The 20,564-nt window shown below is 51.4% G+C and overlaps 1 protein-coding gene across 1 annotated transcript in view; it reads right to left on the bottom strand.

Annotated features, from left to right (window-relative positions):
- Positions 1–20,564, bottom strand: part of SEZ6L (seizure related 6 homolog like) — a 67,643-nt gene that overhangs the window by 38,187 nt on the left and 8,892 nt on the right. Inside the window, 6 exon segments of the mRNA XM_030583221.1 lie at positions 110–119; positions 121–183; positions 185–278; positions 6,652–6,814; positions 8,728–8,913; positions 10,171–10,363. Of these exon segments, the coding sequence (XP_030439081.1) occupies positions 110–119; positions 121–183; positions 185–278; positions 6,652–6,814; positions 8,728–8,913; positions 10,171–10,363 (709 nt within the window).

Genomic DNA, 20,564 nt, shown 5'->3' on the forward strand with positions numbered 1-20,564 from the left:
GTAAACAGTACATCCCTTAATTGCCTGATTCCACTGAGCACAAGCAACGTTGGCTAGTGTCTGCCTGCTGCTACCCACCAGCCAGATCCAAAATTAAAGGGAGAGTCACCTTCAAATCGAAATGTTGAAAGCTGTGGTGGCCCTCGCCTCATCCGCCATGAAGTCAATGCGGATGGCGGAGCCCGTCGCTGATCACGCCTTCAAAGGGGACGTTCTCTGTCCGGAGGGAATCGTAGAGGATGGCTGAGTGGTTTGTCTCTCCGCTGTACACCACCATTCTGTTCAGAGAGGACATGGCATGTTAGCAAAGGCTTGTCCTCTGCTGGCCACCTTTCTGCCTGGGTAGGGACCGAGCCAGCAGAGCCTGGTAATCGCTCACTCCCACACACCCCCGCCCCGTTCAGTTACCAGCACAGCCCATGATCAGAGTGAGAGCTGAAGCAAAGGAAGGAAGAGGGTGAAATGAGTATATGGCAAACAGTGTGAAACGTTTCTGTACAGGGAGCTGCTCCTTCCTCCTCACCAGGCCCCTGGAAGAGTGAAATGCTTCCAACTTGCCACTAAAAACAGAGAAGCAGGAGGCGCAACGTCTCTGCCTTTCAGCACCGTGTGATTTCGACAACCCAGCACGGCAGGTTGCCATGCCAGTCCTTCTGCACCTAGGCAGGGGCCTGTTCTGGTCATGCATTCAGAGGGCAGCGTTTGAAAGAAATGATGCAACACCAATTCATAACGAGGCTATGTCGTTTATTGTGTAGTAAACAGGTGCTTTATTCTCTGCTTTTACTACAAGCCATACACTGGCTTTATTGCCTGTTACCAGACTGATTTGTAATGCCACTTAAACACAAACAATCAGCCCCATGAATGTGTGCTCTGCGTTATGATGCCAACAGACTGTGATTTGTGGGTGAGATGCTGCTCACGGAGTGTGGGGAGTCCGGCCCTGCACCCCTCTTCCTGGGACCCACAGTGACTCTTAGCCAGCCAGTAAAACAGAAGGTTTATTGGACAACAGGAACACAGGTTACAACAGAGCTTGCAGGCACAGTCAGGACCCCTCCACCGAGTCCTTCTGGGCTTTCAGGGTGCTTGGATCCTAGCTAGGATCCCCTGAATTCCGCCCACACAGCCCCAAGCCCAAACTCAAAACTGCTTCCCTCCTGCCACCCCCTTCCTTTTGTTCCCCCTTCCCGGGCAAAGGTGTTGACCTTTCCCCTCCCTTACCTAGCTCAGGTTACAGGCCCTGGCATCGTCCATCCCTTAAAGTCCTCCCCTGCTCTCCCACTCCCCACACAGACAGCCCCTACTCCATCACATCTCTCCCCCCTTCGAGACTGAACTGAGCAGGGTCACTCTGCCCAGTGACCTGGGGAAGTTCAGGGCCCCCTCTCCGGGACAACACGTCCGCTGTCAGGTTGGCACTTCCCTTCACATGGACCACGTCCATGTCATAGTCCTGCAGGAGCAGGCTCCACCTCAGGAGCTTGGCGTTGGCTCCTTTCATCTGGTGCAGCCAGGTCAGGGGAGAGTGGTCGGTGTACACGGTGTAGTGTCGCCCAAAGAGATATGGCTCTAGCTTCTTAAGGGCCCACGCCATGGCCAGGCATTCCTTCTCGATGGCCGCGTAGCTTTGTTCCCAGGGTAGCAGCTTCTTACTCAGGTACACGATGGGGTGTCTCTCCCAATTTTCATCCTCCAGCACTAACACCGCCCCTAGTCCTGCGTCTCAGGCGTCGGTGAACACCATAAAGGGTTTGTCAAAATCTGGGTTTGCCAGAACTGGGCCACTAACCAGAGCCTCCTTCAGCGCCTGGAGAGTCTCCTGGCACTGCTCAGTCCAGAACACCTTGTCTGGCTTCCCCTTTTTGCACAGTTCAGTGATGGGGCCGGCTATGGCACTAAAGTGGGGCACAAACCTTCGATAGTACCCCGTCATCCCAATAAAGGCCTGGACCTGCGTTTTGGTTTGGGGAGCAGGCCACTCTCTGATCACCTCCACCTTGGCTGGTTCCGGCTTTAGGCAGCCACTCCCCACCCGATGGCCCAGGTAAGATACTTCAGCCATCCCCACCTTGCACTTCTCAGCCTTTACTGTTAACCCAGCCTTTCGGAGTCGGTCCAGGACTTGTTTAACCTGGGACATGTGGTCCTCCCAGGTCTGGCTGAAGACGCAGATGTCGTCAATATACGCCACGGCAAAACTCTCCATCCCCCTCAGTAGCTGATCCACCAGGCGCTGGAAGGTGGCTGGTGCTCCCTTGAGGCCGAAGGGCAGGGTCAGAAACTTGTAGAGCCCCAGAGGGGTGATAAAGGCCGATTTCAGCCTGGCATCTGCGTCCAGCGGCACTTGCCAGTAGCCTTTGGTAAGATCCATAGTGGTGAGGTACCGAGACCTCCCAGCTTGTCTAGGAGCTCGTCAGGCCTGGGCATGGGGTAGGCATCAGATACGGTGATGGCATTGAGCTTTCGATAATCCACACAGCACCGGATTGACCCATCCTTCTTGGGGACCAGCACCACTGGCGAGGCCCAAGGGCTGGAAGACAGCTGGATCACCCCCAAAGCCAGCATGTCCCTGACCTCTCTTTCAAGATCCTGGGCAGTTTTACCAGTGACCCGAAAAGGGGAGCATCTTATAGGGGCATGTGACCCGGTCTTTACCCGGTGGACAGTCAAATTAGTGCGTCCAGGCTGGCTGGAAAACAGCTGTCGGTATAGATGCAGCACCCCCCTCATCTCAGCGTGCTGGCCCGGGGTCAGCTGATCAGAGAGGGGAATCGCCTCCAGGGGGGAACCCGCTTTGGTCCCAGGGAATAGATCTACTAAGGGGTCATCTTGCTGAGGGGTCCCACTATGTCCATGGCCACCTTCTGGAAAGGTTCTTCTATGATGGGTAAAGGCCTCAAAGCCTCCCCTTGTCCCGGGCCTTCCCAACCCTCTGGCAGGGGTCAAAGGATTGACAGTACTGTCGGACATAGGTAAAGACCCCAGGCCAGTAAAAGTTCTGTAGCAGCCTCTGCCTGGTGCGCCGGATTCCCTGGTGCCCTGCGAGAGGGATGTCATGGGCCAGGTACAACAGCTTGTGACGAAACTTCTGGGGAACCACCAGCTGCCTCCTGATCCCCCATGACTCTACTTCCCCTGGGGGAGCCCATTCTCGGTACAGGAACCCCTTCTCCCACAGGAACCTCTCCTTGCAACCTCTCCTCATGGTCTGTACCGCATTAAGGTCAGCCCGGTCCCTGTGCTTCCGCAAGGAGGGATCTTTCTGCAACTCGGCCTGGAACTCAGCAGCTGGGACAGGGATGGGGACCAGCTCTCTCTTGCTGGCTGGGTCTGAGGCCGCAGCATCTCTGCACCGTGCCCCTGGGCGTTCCTCGCTCCCTGGGTTAGGGTCCTGCACTTCGGGTGGAGTACCTTCCCGTTGTCGGGGTGCAGTGCCCTTTGCCGACTCTGACTACGAGTCATGACCAGGGCACTCTGGGTGTTACTAGGCCAGTCCTCGAGGTCCCCTCCCATTAACACGTCAGCGGGCAAATATCGGTGTACCCCCACATCCTTGGGGCCCTCCTTGGCCCCCCATTTCAGGTGTACCCTTGCCATGGGCACCTTGAATGGGGTCCCGCCCACGCCCATCAGGGTCAGGTAGGTGTCAGGCACCATCCGATCTGAGGCCACTACCTCGGGTCGGGCCAGCGTCACTTCTGCGCCCGTGTCCCAGTACCCAGTGACCTTCCTCCCATCTACCTCCAGGGAAACAATGCACTCTTTCTGGAGGGGCAGCCCCGCGCCCACCCGGTAAACCAAAAACCCGGAGCCTGGAGCGTCCACAGGTGGTATGTTGCCAGCCCCCCTTTCCTGGGAATGTAGCCCCTCCTCCGATTGGGTTTTTACCCAGTCCACCCTCTGCGGGTTGGGTCTGCTTGTTCTGTCCCTGAGCTTGGGGCACTGGGCCCGTATGTGACCTCATTGGCCACAGCGATAGCAGCCCATGTCTTGTGGGTCCCCTTGAGTGGGTCGGAGGGACCTGACGCTGGATGTTCCCCTTTGGGGGTGGTTCTCCATAGGACCCCGCTGGGAGGTCCCATGATGACTCTCTCTCTGCGTTGAGGCAGGCTTTCTCCTTCGAGACTCCTCCCTGCCATCCCCTGCCTGACTGTCCACAAATTGGTCGGCCAGCTGGCCTGCGTGCTGTGGGTTCTCCGGCTTCTGGTCCATCAACCACAGCCTCAGGTCGGACGGGCACTGCTCGTACAGGTGCTCCAGTATGAATAGGTCAAGCAGGTCCTCTTTAGTTTGGGCCCCAGCCATCCACTTGCGGGCATACCCCTGCGCCCGGTTGACCAGTTGTAGGTATGTGACCTCACGGGTTTTACGCTGGCTCCGGAACTTTTTCCGGTACATCTCAGGAGTCAGCCCAAACTCGTGGAGCAGGGCCTGTTTGAACAGTTCGTAGTCCCCTGCCTCCGCCCCTTTCAGTCGGCTGTACACCTCCACGGCTGTGGAGTCCAGTAAGGGGGTGAGAACTGCGATCCTGTCTGCAGGGTCAACCCTGTGCAGCTCGCAGGCATTCTCAAAGGCCGTCAGGAAGGTATCTATGTCCTCCCCCTCCTTACGCCGGGGCAGCAAGTGCTTATCAAAGCTCTTTGTAGGCTTGGGTCCCCCCTCACTCACCGCAGCCGGGGCCCCACTGCTCGCCCGCCGGGCCAGCTCCAGCTCATGTTTACACTGTTTCTCCTTCTCCTCCTGCTCATGTTCACGCTGTTTTGCCTTCTCCTCCAGCTCTTGCCTCTTTAACTCGAGCTCCTCCCGTCTCAGCTCCCTTTCATATTCCAGCCGTGTCCGCTCCATGGATGCCGAGCGTTGCCGGGAGGATCCCCTGCTGGGGGGTGAGCTTCGCTGGGCAGATCCCCTGCTGGCCGGGGGTGTCATGGTGCCCTCGGTATACACTGGGCTCCTCCTCGCCCTTCCCCTAGGCCTAGGAAGGGGGGGTCTCGGGAAGCCCTCGTCCGCCGGCTGACCACTCCCAGCGGGGACAGACATTGGTGCCTGCGCTGCATCTGCTCGGCTGCTTCCCTCAGAGACAGGGCTCCGTTCATTCATGCGGTCTCCCTGCTCCAGCTGGGCAATCAGCTGGTCCTTGGTGCGTCTCCCCGGGCGCAACCCCTCTGCTTTCACAGCTCCAGCAGGTCGCACTTGCGCCGCTTGGCATACATCTTCCTGCTGGCCACTCACAGGCCGGGGTGCTTGCCGCTCCCCACGGTTTCCAGGGGGACCCCTAGTGCACCAGCCCTTCGTGAGGTCACCACCTCTCTGCCAGGGTCGAGCTGCAGACTCCTCCGCCCCTGGGACCGCTCGCTGCAATCCCCCGGGGGACCCTGTTACTGCAAAGTCCTTCTCACTGGGCACACACTCCCAGGGGTTAACCACCCCTTCGTTTACTGCTCCCCAGTCACTTACTGCAGGAAGCGCCGTCCACGGGATGCAGTATATCCCACCGCTGCCACCAGTTGTCACGGAGTGTGGGGGAGTCCGGCCCTGCACCCCTCTTCCGGGGACCCACAGTGACTCTTAGCCAGCCAGTAAAACAGAAGGTTTATTGGACAACAGGAACACAGGTTACAGCAGAGCTTGCAGGCACAGTCAGGACCCCTCCACCGAGTCCTTCTGGGCTTTCAGGGTGCTTGGATCCTAGCTAGGATACCCTGAATTCCGCCCACACAGCCCCAAGCCCAAACTCAAACTGCTTCCCTCCTGCCGCTCCCTTCCTTTTGTCCCCTTCCCGGGCAAAGGTGTTGACCTTTCCCCTCCCTTACCTAGCTCAGGTTACAGGCCCTGGCATCGTCCATCCCCTAAAGTCCTCCCCTGCTCTCCCATCCCCACACAGACAGTCCCTACTCCATCACAGATGCAGCCATGGGCCTTTGGGGTTTTAGGAGCAGGGGGGGCAGTTTGTGGATTGGGCTACTGATGATGAGACCCAGTGTCATTATAGAGGCCCCATGCTAAATCACATGGTGGGTGGGGGTAACCCTAGATGTTTAAGGCCAGAAGGGACCATTGCGATGATCTGCAGGTGATCCAGCTCCCTCCCCTCACCCCGCACACTGGAGACACTTGCCCTAGAGAGTGCTGGCCTACAATGAAATCCCCAAATGGGTGATGCTCCCTGCCCCCTCCCACGCACACAAGACCCGCTAGAGGTCTGAACCCCTGGTGTGGGAATTACACTTCACCACCCAGGGCCATCGAAATCCCTAGCCAACTCACTGGCTCCCACCGTAACGAGATGGAAAGTGTCCTGCTCCCAGCAAGCCCTGGAGATGGGAGATCTACACCTGGCCCAGGCCGTCTGAAAGGTGACTGGGTAAGGCCCACCCGGGCTGGAGTGACGGAATACACTGTCCAGTCAGTCCTGAGGAAAACCACTTGCGAGACCCTTAAGACTCCTCTGGATGGGGTAGGAGGCTGCCAGGTCTTCCTCACTCTGATGGCATAGGGTGGGGAGAGCAGGGTGCTGAGACCTGGCACCCCTGAATGCCAGCAGTAGCCCTGGCAGCAATGGCAAAGCTAACCTCCCTGCACAGATCAGCTCAGATTCTGGGCTCTGGAGTCAGCATGCCTGTGTCTCTGCGAGCGACTCCTCACCTGTCCTTTTCACTCAGCAGAAGCCTCTCAAAGTGCAGGTGCAGCTTCTGGCCCTGGGGAGCGGTGATGGTCCACACGCAGTGCATGTTGCTGTGGTTCCCAGGGTAGCTCGGTGACAGAACTCGTCCAATTGTGGCATTATGCACCATGCCACCACAGGGTGCTGGCGAGGAAAGCACAGAGACGGTGAGACTGGAGCACACGGCCATTCAGAGCTTCGGTCCCAGCCACATAAAGTGGGTCATGAGCTCTGTACTGACAAATGAGTGTATGCTAAGAAGGGCCTCTTCCCCGAGAAATGGGCTGCCAAATCAGGGCAGATTCTACTCTCAACTGCACCAGGGTAAACTGGAGTGACTCCACTGACTCCAAAGAAGTGGATTTACACCAGTATAACTTAGAGCAGAATCCACTCTTGTTATGAATCCCCAAAGCATGCAAACTGTTCCCTGGTTTTGCATTTCCTTCCCAGCATGGCAGAGTGTGCTGGAGGGACACTAGGTTGATTTATTGCAGCTGCAGGTTCAAACCATGTGACGCTCGTGGCTTTGTGTGGGTTTGACCCCAGATCAGGGGATGCTCTGCTTTCCACTTGGTTTCTCTTTGACATTTTAGGTTCATTTAACTTGGGAAAGGAAAGTTAGGAGCAAGGGGTAGACCCCCAAACCCAATTTCAATGGAAACTGCCCCATCCTGAACTGCAAATGTACAAGTGTGTGCAGCTCTGCATGGTGGAGACAGGGAAATCCCTGCAAGCATGGGAGAGGGAATATGTAGGAAGGAGGCTGTATAATGTAATGAGGGAGGCTGTGCTTTGCATGAGTGATTCTCTCACACAAGCTGAGTGGCTCTGAACACAACTGGAAATAGCTTAAAGCAGAGGAGTGGTAGAGGCAGGAGGAAAAGCTTTTTGAGATGAGATGAGCAGATATATCGGCTCCTGGGGGATTTGCATTCTACCTCCGCCAGAAGCCACTGATGAGGCTATGCCTCCTTGAGTCTGAGGGAAGGTGATGAGACCTGGCCATTCTGACAGCCCAGCAGCGCATTAAGAAGCTGACAGACAAGAAGACATCTCAAAAAGTGCCTGGAATGCAGCTTGTGGCACATGCAAAGGAGCAAACAGATACAACCTCCCTAGAAGGATCTCATTCCACTGGGTGCTGGTCACACCAGTGACTGCACAGATTGCTAGCCAGTTACTGTTAGCACTCTCTGCTTTCACGTGCCTGTGACTTGCTGAAACATTTGTCTTTGAGGCTGAGATTTGCCACATCTGGTTTCTGTCCAAAGAGGAATTTTACTCCCCCAGAGAAAAACAGGTGAACTGTGACTGCTGCTGATAGTGCAGAAATGGGATCAGGCCGATTTTATTGTTACTGTCCCCATAAGTGTCTGTTCATTCACTTATTGTGTCTTGTTATAAACCAAGGCAGATGGCTCTCTGGGGCTTTTTATTACTGGCTTGTACAGCCCCGTGCTTCTGTACTCTTGCCAAAAGAAACATGGGGTGAGCCTGTACGTAGATTAGTGGTGCAGGGCCTTGCTTTCCCTGGCAATCTAATATGTACTGAGTAACTCAGGAACAACTTGATAAAGGAGCTTTGCTCATTGTTTTCTCTCTTTGTTTTTTTAAATCGCCATTTCCTTTTGTTACTTGCCTAACAGTGGGTCAGTTCTGCCCCCAGTCAGACATTTCTGTCCAGGGAGCAGCTCCTTCCTCGTCACCAGGCCCCAGACAGAATGAAAATGCCTCCAACTTGCCACTAAAAAGCAAGAGGGAAGCAGGGGGCAGTACCGTCTCTGCCTTTCAGCACTGTGGATTCTCGACAACCCAGCACGGCTGGTGCCATGCCAGCTGTTCCGCACCCAGGCAGGGGCCCGTTCGGTCACGCTTTACTCGAATGAAGTGTCACTCCACCGACTCGGATAGTTACTCTGGATGCACGCTGATGTAAATGGGAGCAGAATTTGGTACGGTTTTCCCCTCTCCCAGGCTCACATTCAACTTTTAACACTAAATTATTCTGGAGTCCAGCTTGTCTTACCACCTGTGTTGCTGATCAGATACTGTACCTGAACAGACAGGTTCGGGGCTGCTCCAGTGAGGCCTAGATGCATTGATGCATGTAAGCAGTTTGGGGCCTTGGAGTTCATATCCCAGGTAACAATGGAAATGGGCGACTCCACCAGAATGCAGATCCATTACGGTGACATCTCCAAAGTCAGGCCTCCGCGGAAAGCTGCAGCTCAGCATGAACACTAGAACAAACACACAGCGAGATTTCAAGCATCACCACTGTCTTCTCTGCCTAATTCTACAATAGGAAGAGTGGGTGAAAGCTGAAGAGGTGCTGGAACCTGGTCACACTAGCCCAGACACACCATTGTTGGAGACTTGCGTGTCTGTGCCATTGAACCACTGATGAATGACTTTTCACCTGTTCACGCTTTCGATTAGACGTCCTTTCTAATTCTTGTTTCTAACAAGAATTCACTTGTAGTCGTTTATTTTTCTGTAGCTGTCCCAGGGAAAAATAAAGATTCCATACTTGTCCCTGTAGGGTGGGCTTCTCTATGGGAACAGAAACAGAATGCAGTGGACCTAGGGGAAAATGAAACCACTGGAAATGTGCCAGAAAGACTAGACTTCTCAAGGCCCGTACAAATAACTAACCTGTGTCTGTGCGGGAAGCGTCCCGGAATAGAGACATCTGCTCACTCTGGCCCTGATCCAGCAAAGCATTCAAGCATGAGCCTAACTCTAAGAACAGGAAGACAATGGGTTTATTTACATGACTACCTGCTTTGCTGGAGCAGACCCTCTGAGCACAGTCCCACAGAACACAGCCACATCCCACAAGGGGCAGAAGCCTGCAGTTAGTGTTTGATTATTAATTCCTCTCCTAAGCGGGCAAAGGCTTGTGCAGGGGGCAGATTGTGTTCAGCTACAATGGATACGAACTGGTTTTATTCAGAGGCCTTAGGCTGAATGGGGGCTGAAGTATTTCACCTCTCAGTCCCTGTGTTCACCCTGAGCTTGGGAGCCACCACATAATGACAAGCAAACGTGCTTCTGCCCATGCTTGTAATGGTTGCACTTATGGCCCAATAGCCATTCAGGACACAGTGCCAGTGGCAGAGGGATTGGCACGGTAGATGGGGAAGGACCTTTAATCTTCTAACAAGTCCCGCTCACGTAGCATCTTTAGCCAGGGGTCTGAAAGGATTCTGCAAAGACGACACCCAGGGTCTGATTCCCTCCTCCCCTCTATCTCCCGACTGCAATAGAGCAGCTCCGTGCACGGGACAGGTGAGGTGGTTTGCCCAAGGTCACACAGCGAATCAGTGAGAGAGTCAGGAACAAAACCCAAGTCTCCTGGGTTGCAGCCCACTGCCCCAGCCACACGACCATGCTGCTGGCCTGGCTGTGCCGGGGGGCTGGTGTGCAAGGCCCCTGCTGGGTTCTCACCCCTGGGGCTGGGAGGGGCTCACTAGTTTCGGGTAATGAACACATACCCTGATAATGAAGCTGAAATGTCCCAACCACATCGTCTTGGAATGTCCGGAAGTAAACGGAAATGGTGTTGGTTGGGCTGCGAATCACTTGACCCTCCACCAAAAGTGTCTGATTGGCTAAGATCACCAAGTTGTCATCGTCCACTCCACGAATGGCGAGCACCTCGCCCTCTGACAGGTTCACACTCTTCACCTTACAGCAGACAAACAACACACTGTGAGCTTTGCTCTGGCCCAGTGCTCGAGCACCAAGCTCCCAGGTCATCTACGCAATGTGGACATCTCCCTTCTCGGCTGCTTAGCATGGTCCTGTTCTGCACTGATAGGGCCTGTCAGCTGCATAGCCCAAAGTGCTGCACCACGCCTGGAAAGTGTTATTCCCACTACGCAGCTGGGGACACTCTGGTGACCTGCCAAAGGAAGCTGCTGGCTGAGTCAGTAGCAGTACCCAGGTCCCTTGCTTCCCAGCTCCCTGATTCAATCCCCACCCCACTTGGTCCTTGTCCTGCATGGAGAGCTGCCTTGGGGGTATTGCGATTTACATGGCACCTGGAGTACATAGTGCTTTGGACATGTACACTCAGGCTGGAAAGGGACCTTTGTGCCAACATGAATTTACTGCACTGTTAATTATGCTGTTATTATCAGGGTCATACTGGGGGAAAAAGAAGGTGGAGGGGACAGGGGTACTATTCCAAGCTCCACCCATAAAATAAGCTCCGCCATGTGAGTAATCAGAATGACAGTAGATTGTGGAAATGTTCAAAATAGGATCCTGCTGCTCCCCAAGTGCCACTGGGCTTCCCCTTAATTGGGGGGAAATTAGTGGTGGTACCTATGAACCTCTGCCCACTTTGGCTCCAAATGAACCATCACTCAGCATCAGTTGTGCATATCTGTGACCCTCCCTCTCTTTCTTGCTCTTTAAGTGATTATTACCATCATCATCATAAGCACCTAGATAATAGGACTATAAATACTGTAGTAGCCAACATGGATTTGTCCAGATCAGTCAGGCCAAACCAATCTATTTCTTTGACAGGGTTACTGGCCTACCACGTGGGGAGGGGGAGCAGTAGAAGTGATATAGCTTGATTTTAGTATGGCTTTTGACACAGTCCCACATGACATTCTTAAGAGAAAACTAGGGAAATGTAGTCTAGATGAACCTACTATGAAGTGGGTGAAAAACTGGTTGAGAAACTGTACTCAAAGAGTAGTTATCAATGGTTCACTATCAGACTGAGAGGGCGTCTCTAGGGGGTCCGTCTGCTTCTGGTACTATTCAATATTTTCATTAATGACTTGGGTAATGGAGTGGAGAGTGTGCTTATAAAATCTCTGGATGACACCAAGCTGGGAGGGGTTGAAAGTTCTTTGGAAGACAGGATTCAAATCCAAAATGACATTGACAAATTGGAGAATTGGTCTGAAATCAAAAAGATGAAATGCAGTACAGACAAGTGCAAAGTGCTATACTTAGGAAGAAAAAAAATCAAACAGACAACTACAAACTGGGGACTACCTCGCTGGATGAAAAGGACCTGGGGTTAGAATGAATCACAAATTGAAGATGAGTCAACAATGTGATGCATTTGAAAAAAAGGCTAGTATCATTCTTGGGAGGATTAACAGGAGTGCTGTATGTGAGACACAGGAAGTAACAGTCCTGCTCTGCTCAGCACTGGTGCGACCTCAACTGGGCACTGTGTCCAGTTCTGGCACCACACTTGAAGAAAGACATGGACACATTGGAGAGAGTCCAGAGGAGAGCAACAAAAATGATCAAAGGTTTAGAAAACCTGCCCTGCGAGGGAAAGTTAAAAAGAACTGGGCATGTTTAGTGTTGAGAAAAGAAGACAGAGGGGGAACCTGATAACTCTTCAAATACATTAAGTCCTGTTATAAAGAGGAGGGTGATCAATTGTTCTCCATGTCCACTGAAGGTGGAACAAGAAGTCATGGGATTAATCTGCAGCACAGGAGATTTAGGTTAGATAGTAGGAAAATCTTTCTAACTATAGGGACAGTTAAGCTCTGGAACAGGCTTCCAAGGGAGGTTGTGTATCCCTGTCATTGGAGGTTTTAAAGAACGCGTTAGAGACAGACAGACATCTGTCAGGATGAAAAAGATTTGCTTGGTCCTGCCTCAATGCAGGGAACTGGACTAGATGACCTCTTGAGGTCTCGTCCAGCTTTACACTTCTGTGATTCCATGGCTGCGTGGTCACGGGGTATCTGTTACCCGCCTGATGAGATAACTGGAGAAATGTGTCATCCTCAGGGAGAGTTTCAGCTGGGGTCAAGGGTGGAGGGCAGACCTGGGGGTCTGGCTCACTGCCCCCCAGAATGGACCCAGCCGAGGGGTCCGGTTCGCTGTATCTACAAGCTCTGTTTTAGACCCTGTTCCTGTCATCGAATAAACCTCTGTTTTACTGGCTGGCTGAGTCACGTCTGACTGCAAAACGAGGGTGCAGGACCCTGTGGCTTCCCCAGGACCCCACTGAGGCGGGCTCGCTGTGGGAAGCGCACGGAGGGGCAGAGGATGCTGAATGCTCCAAGGAGAGACCCAGGAGCTGAAGACGTGTGAGCTTCTTGCCCTGAACAAGGCTGCTCCAAGGGAGAGGAGGCTCCCCAAAGTCCTGACTGGCTTGGTGGGGAGCAGTTAGAGAGCAACGCCCGGTGACTCCATGACAGCTAACTCTGTTACACCCAGGGCAAAGGTTTTCTTCATCACCCAGAACAGCTATGGACTCAAAGCAAGCAAGCAAGCTGAGATTCTGGAGAGGGCAGCTGCTTCGGAGGTGCCGGTATGGTGAATGAGAGTGTGTTATACTTTAAGACTGTTAATTATTTGAGTGACTGAAGAGGACAAATGTGATAATGTGACTGGAAGTTAGTAGGCAGAATAGCACATCACCCCTAAGCCATGGCTATATCGCCCCTGAGCAATGCACATGGTCTCATCACTGCACTCCCAGCCAGCTCCAGCTCTCAGCAGGTGCATTTTGCTATGTTTCCATAGTAACTTGGTGTGCATTGACTGCCCTCCATGTGGAGAACCTGAGCTTGGTGGATGTTCTCAGACAGGTTCTTTCCCAGCGAGGACCTTCACTCTCCATGCACATCCTGTAAACAGAATTTAACCGGTCTGTTTTGGGACCGGTTCTGTTCAATATCTTCAGCCTTGTCTACACTACAAAGTTGCAGGGCTGGTGAGGGGTTACAGCGCGGCAACTTAGGATGTGTACACACCTGCAGGGCATTACCAGCGCTGCAACTCCCTGTTTGCAGCGCTGGCCGTACACCCGGTTGTGCCTCGGGTATAGAGGATCCAGCGCTGGATCACCAGCGCTGGTCTTCAGGTGTAGACACTCACCAGCGTTTTTGTTGACCTCCGTGGAATAAGCAGGTATCCCAGCATACCTGAGGAAGCCTCTCTGGTAATTAAGCAAACTCCACTGCCCTCCAAGCAGGTCTCCTTCCCCGCGGTGTGCTCTGGCGTTCCCCGACCCCCCCCTCCAAGCAGGTCTCCTTCCCGCGGTGTGCTCGGGCATTCCCCGACCCCCCCTCCAAGCAGGTCTCCTTCCCCGCGGTTTGCTCGTGGCGTTCCCCGACCCACCCTCCAAGCAGGTATCCAGCCCCGCAGTGTGCTCTGGCATTCCCCGACCCCCCCTCCAAGCAGGTATCCAGCCCCGCGGTGTGCTCTGGGGTTCCCCGACCCCCCCTCCAAGCAGGTCTCCTTCCCCGTGGTGTGCAACAGCGCTGCAGCGTGGCCACATCTAACACCACTTGCAGCGCTGGTTGCTGTAAGTGTGGCCACTTTGCAGTGCTGGCCCTATACAGCTGTACTAATACAGCTGTAACAACCAGCGCTACAAAATTGTAGATGTAGACATACCCTGAATCAACGATTTAGATGTTGGCATAGAAAGAACGCTTATTAAGTTTGTGGACGATACCAAACTGGGAGGGATTGCAACTGCTTTGGAGGACAGGGTCAAAATTCAAAATGATCTGGACAAATTGGAGAAATGGTCTGAGGTAAACAGGATGAAGTTCAATAAAGATAAATGCAAAGTGCTCCACCTAGGAAGGAAACAATCAGTTTCACACATACAGAATGGGAAGAGGACTGTCTAGGAAGGAGTATGGCAGAAAGAGATCTAGGGGTCATAGTGGACCACAAGCTAAATAGGAGTCACAGTGTGATACTGTTGCAAAAAAAGCAAACATGATTCTGGGATGCATTAACAGGTGTGTTGTAAACAAGACACGAGAAGTCATTCTTCCGCTTTACTCTGCGCTGGTTAGGCCTCAACTGGAGTATTGTGTCCAGTTCTGGGCACCGCATTTCAAGAAAGATGTGGAGAAATTGGAGAGGGCCAGAGAAGAGCAACGAGAATGATTAAAGGTCTTGAGAACATGACCTATGACGAAAGGCTGAAGGAAATTGGGTTTGTTTAGTTGGAAAAGAGAAGACTGGAGGGGACATGATAGCAGTTTTTAGATATCTAAAAGGGTGTCATCAGGAGGCGGGAGGAAACTGTTCACCTTAGCCTCCAATGATAGAACAAGAAGCAATGGGCTTAAAACTGCAGCAAGGGAGATTTAGGTTGGACATTAGGAAAAATTCCTAACTGTCAGGGTAGTTAAACACTGGAATAGATTGCCTGGGAAGTTTGGAATCTCCATCTCTGGAGATATTTAAGAGTAGGTTAGATAACTGTCTATTAGGGATGGTCTAGAAAGTATTTGGTCTGCCATGAGGGCAGGGGACTGGACTCGATGACCTCTCGAGGTCCCTTCCAGTCCTAGAGTCTATGAAATAACTATGAAAATCCCTCCTCCCATACGGCCCTGCCTACAGAAAGCTTTTGTCATATTGTGACAGGATCTGCCTCAGGAGGAAGTGCCATTGCATTGGTTCGGGCAAATCTGCTGTAACTGCGCCCTAGGGGCCTTGAAATAATAGGGCCACATTCTCGGGAAGGAAACCTGAACTGTGCAGGAGCACTGTGACATTGACATGTAGAAGGCGCGTTGAGCCTATGTCTGCCTCTGCACAGGATGGCTTTGATGCAATGTGTGGAACACCTACATTTGTAGATGCCAATGGCTGATTAGTGCCCACAGGGTTCCTGTCAGCCCTGGACAGCTGGGCTGTTGTGTCTCCTCCGGAAAGTGCCCACAGCACATACATTACAGAGCCAACTGCAACAGTCATCAGAGTAGAATTGTAATTAATTTGCAAACTGGACACCATTAAATTAGGCTTGAATAAAAACTGGGAGTGGATGGGTCATTACACAAAGTAAAATCTTTTTCCCTTACTGTTACTCACACCTTCTTGTCAACTGTTGGAAATGGCCCATCCTGATTATCACCACAAAAGCTTTTTTTCTCGTGCTGATAATAGCCCACCTGAACTGGTTAGTCTTGTTAGCGTTAGTATGGCAACACCCATTTTTTCATGTTCTTTGTGTGTATATATATATCTTCCTACTGTATTTTCCACTCCCTGCATCTGATGAAGCGGGTTTTAGCCCATGAAAGTGTTGGGTCTAAACTTTTGGTGAACTTTGGAGCCAAAAAACACCCAGACTGGCCGTCTCTGCATAATCCTTTCTGAACCTTTTTTTGAACAAAGCACTGACCTGCAAACTACTCATGACACCCCCTTCCTCAAGTAGCCATTAGCCTTTATCTCTATGCATTTACTTGTTAAACTTGCTCTTCCTGTAAAATCTTGATTGATTATGCATGACCATTATCTTTTATTAATCACTTTGTTTACTTCTGTGTATAAATATTGATGCTCACCCCTAATAAAGGGGCCACACTTATTCTAAAGCTTTTGGGGTAGTGTGAGCCCGTTGATCAACGCATTAGTGTCTGGTCTCTGACAGAATTGTGGGCCCAAATTCCAACTCCGCACGACCTTGGGTGTTGGAGAGGTGAGTGAGGACTTGCTTTATTACCTAACAAAAGCTTATGCCCAAATAAATTTGTTAGTCTCTAAGGTGCCACAAGGACTCTTCATTCTTTCTGCAACAGTCATGGAGCTCTTACAACCCCGGGCTCCTTAAAGGTCACTGTCCCAGCAACTAAGCCAAGGCGAACTGGGTCGGGCTTACTAGAGACCTGTCAGCGCAGCCATTGGTTCCATTCCTGCAGTGATCACTGCTGAATGATACAACAGCCACCCTCCTCTCCTGGTCTGGTTTCCTACTACGACAGAAAAAATGTGGCTTATTATTTAATCTGGCTGGAATCCTTCACTGAAGTGCCACTAGCAGGAAGTGACCTGCTCCAACAATGCCCTTGGTCATAGAGAAAGCCTGAAGGAGTTAAAAGTCAGTGACAGAGAACTCTGAAAATGCAAACTGCACAGGGGGAAATGCAGCATAAGAAAGTCTAGCTTCTACCCTGGGGAAGAAGGTGCAAAAGCAACTGCTCTAGGACTGAAATAGGTTGGCCCAGAGAGCTGAGAGAAAAGCAGGTTTCTTTGTAAGCTAAATTGTTGTTTACAATAAGCTCTTGCACAAGGCATCTAACTTGTAGGTACCACTGCTTCCACAGATGGCCATTTACAGAAAAGAAAGCAGCTAATATTTCCAGTGAGCAGTAGAAAAGCCTTTTAATTAGTGCTTGAAACCTGGTAGTTAACAAGTAACCCCACATTTGTTTTCCCATGTTCTTTAGCATAATAAAGAGGCTGGTATTTCAGCAATGAGATACTCAACAGCTGCCATTTGTTTTCTTAAGGAAGTGAAGACCAAGGCCCTATATTTAGCACTTCCCAAGCATTAGCTTCTAATTGCATGTGCTGTGATGAGGTGGTGACTAGAAGATTTGTTGTTGTTGTTGTTGTTATAAAATTTGCTTGATTTCTCATCAGATAGAATGATCATCTTCAAAACACCATCAGATGTGCTGTAACACCCAGGGCAGGAGCTCCAGCAGCCCTCAGATATCACATTGATAGAGCTTCGTACGCAATTGCAGCACTTGGAGCCTTTTGATCTGTTCGCTGCAAGGAGCTAGATTTCCTCAGGAGAAAATGACACCAAAGTTGATGAACAATGAAACTACTTCCCATCCCCAAATACCCATAAACCTTTTCCTATTCAGTGCCAAATCCTCACGATTCAGGACTACAGGATTGGGCCTGAGATGCAAAGCGATTCTTCACCTGTTACCTCCCCCTCTAAACAATCACTAGCAGACCAGGAGTCTCCACAATGCTTTGGGCAGATTTCGACTTAATACAGCCCTTTGCTGATGAGCTTGTAAGACCAACTGATGAAGGGAAACAGAAGGTGACATATATACATGTGTGGGCACATAGTTTGGGCCCAGTAGTGGGCAGTACACATTCTAAAACTCTCACCCCTTGGTTTTCCTTGGCCCCAAGCAGAATTATCTGTTTCCTGCCTTGCTGACTTGGGGGGAGATTGCAAAGGCACCAGAGGCTGAGGTGGACCAGTTCTTGCTGACTTTGAAGAAGAGTCGGGCACCTGTCACCTGTGCCATTAAAAATCTACCTTTGTTGTCTAAAGCCCCCAACCAGCTCCTGCTGCCGTGCCGTGGGCACCTTTCCATTGACTTTGACAGATGCTAGAGAAGACCCTGAGTGAGAAAATGATCATTTCTAACCAAAAAGAAACCTTGACAGCTATTGGTTGCCAGGAGAAGTTCTGGTTTAATTTTTTAAAAACAAAGATGGGTTTCATGTAATTTCATGATGCAAGTTGGTGCATAACTGTACGTCTGTCCCCTGGCATCAGCAAGGTCAATAGCTCCTATCTCAGGGGATATATGTGAAATCAAGCTCAGAACAGAGCCTTGTTATTGTCTCACTAGACTCTTTAAACACAGGAGGAAAATATGCTTGAGGCCATGATCCACATGATCCCTTCAGCATGTGCTTACCTTTCAGGAGGTGAGTCGTCAACTTGATTATTCACCTGCTTAAAATTAAGCATCTGCTTAAGAGCATGGCTGGATGGGGACCCTGAAATTTACATATTTTATGTAATTGTTTCAGATGCCTTTCAATCCCTCTCCTGTATTCACGATGTTCCGCATTGAACCTCTAATGCTGACAAGCAAGAGCTGTAGAAAATCAATGTTCTCTTTTCTCCTTGCTCCCTTTTTGCCATTCTGAATAAACTCGGCTGCAGTACAGAGGCTCTTCTCCGACGAGCTTGGTCCCAGTGCAGTTTGTAGACTGCAAGGCTCTTGGGCTCTGCCAGGTTACCAGAGATTGTCCTGATTATGAGAGTGAGCAGCAACATCCCGGCATAAGGCCCAAGTTTCAAGGCTGTGCGATATGGGCGAGCGAGAGTGCTGCTGGAACCCTTTGGAGGCAGGAGGAAACTGGAGGATCAAATGAGGAGAGCAGGAGTTTAGTTTAGAAAGGGTCCTGTTTTAGAAGCAGCAAGTGAGGAAGTAGGCAAGACTCTTCACTAGAGAGAAAGGACAAAGGCCAGAGCCACTTTGCTTTACTTTGAGGGCTCGCCAGCTGCTCACTGCCCTCAGCAATGGCACCAGTCTGATCATTGCAGCCAGGCATTGCAGACCAGCCCCGCTGTCAACAGCACATTGCTCCATGTGAAGGCTGAGGAGCGAATGCCTTTAGCCTGCTGGTGCTGAGCAATAATGCACTTTATGGGACTAGTCACAAGTTCTGGCCAGGTTTTACGATCACTGGGAAGTTATGAGCAAGGGCCGTGCTTTATAACTTGGGGTAATACAGCTGAACTTATCCGCAAGACAGATAATGCCAGCAATTCTAGGTCACCGCCACTGACCTATAGGCTGCTTTCTTCTCTAATTTTTCAATGGAAAACAAATTGGCAGCTCAATTTTGTCAGCCTGGAAACAGAACAACAAAAGCAACTGTACTGACCCAGAGAGGCTGTGCTCCCTGTCCAATGCCACCTTCAGCATCACTCAGCACTTCAGACTCCACTGGCAAGCTGGCTCTCCCAGGGCCTGGCCAGCATTGGAGCATGAGCTACCATGAGGTCAAGTCGTAGCCAGCAGGAAGTGAAGCGGCTGGTTGGGGGAAGGATCCTGGCTCCCATGTAGCACTGTTCATCTGTAGATGTGAAAGCACTTTGCAATCTGGCTTGTGTTTATAGATGGGGAAACTGAGGCACAGAGGCTAAGTAACTTGCCCAGGGTTATACAGGAGTCTGAGACAGCGCAGGGAGTTGAACCTGGCTCTCCTAAGTCTACACCTTAAACACTGACCAGCATCCTTTTTGCTCACAGTATGGATGGTGATCTTGGTCCTCCTTCCCCAGTTGCTTCTGAAGGCCTAGCAGGCATGGCTGACCAAATGGGCCCCGGCTAGGTCTTTGTAGAGTTCTCTTTAGGCTCCAGACCTGGCCACAGTGAGCCCTGCCTTGGTGATGTCTTGACTGAGAGCTTGGAGATACCCCCGGGTGCTGCTGGCCCATGGTGCATTCCCTCCGGCAGCATTAGCTGCAGGGAATGCATGGCCCCCACCGGGTCCACTTCACTTCCAGCTGAGCCAATGGGTTGGCTTGATTTACTGAGGCTGTGATGGGTTGGGTCCTGCTCCCTAACAGTCTGGGCTGGGGAGGAGAGGGCAGGTAGATTCTCCATTCCCTGACCCCAGTGTAAATCAGGGGACACCTCATTGAAACCATTGTGAAATGGGTGGGAGAGGAGACTCCAATCCAGGGGGCTCTCAGAAGGGAAGGAGCAGCATTAGGGCTCTGTGCCAGGTGTTTGGCATGTGGGGGGAGGGAGGCGTGGACACTCCTGCACATGTGCTTGTTTTGAGGGGCAATTAACTTTTTCTTGGGCTTCCTGGATGAGAGGCAAGAACTGAGAGCTCAATTCCTACCAGCACAGGAGCATTCAATGAACATGTGCCTAACCTGTACACAATTGCCTTGTTTGTTCCAGTCTCCAATGCCAAACGCCCCAATGAAAAACCTCTCTAGGCAGACAGAGACCTGGGCACAGATTTAAACATTAATTCCTTGTTGATTAGGGGTGGATTGACTGGAATAGCTGATACAAACACAGTCAAACTCAGCCTTTGTATAAATTAATGCAACTCCATTGACTTCTGCTGGGTTTTCACCTGGGCTGGATTTAGCTCGTTGTGTCTGTTCTGAATCACTGAAAAAATCCAGAGTCTTCCTGACATGCGTTGTGCTGAAATCACTCAAGGATGGTTCTGTTTCCAAACCAGGTTTGGCAGGTGAAGGCCAGCCTCAAAGTCACGCTGACAAATTAAGAAGGGAAATATTAAAGGAACAGTCATTGGAGCAGAATGAGAATTGAGCTACTCGGCTTTATGGCTGCTTTCCCTGTTTTCAGGGCTGTCTGCAGAGGAGAAATTTCAGACT

Source organism: Gopherus evgoodei, chromosome 13 (genome assembly GCF_007399415.2).
Source record: "Gopherus evgoodei ecotype Sinaloan lineage chromosome 13, rGopEvg1_v1.p, whole genome shotgun sequence".
NCBI lineage: Eukaryota > Metazoa > Chordata > Testudines > Testudinidae > Gopherus > Gopherus evgoodei.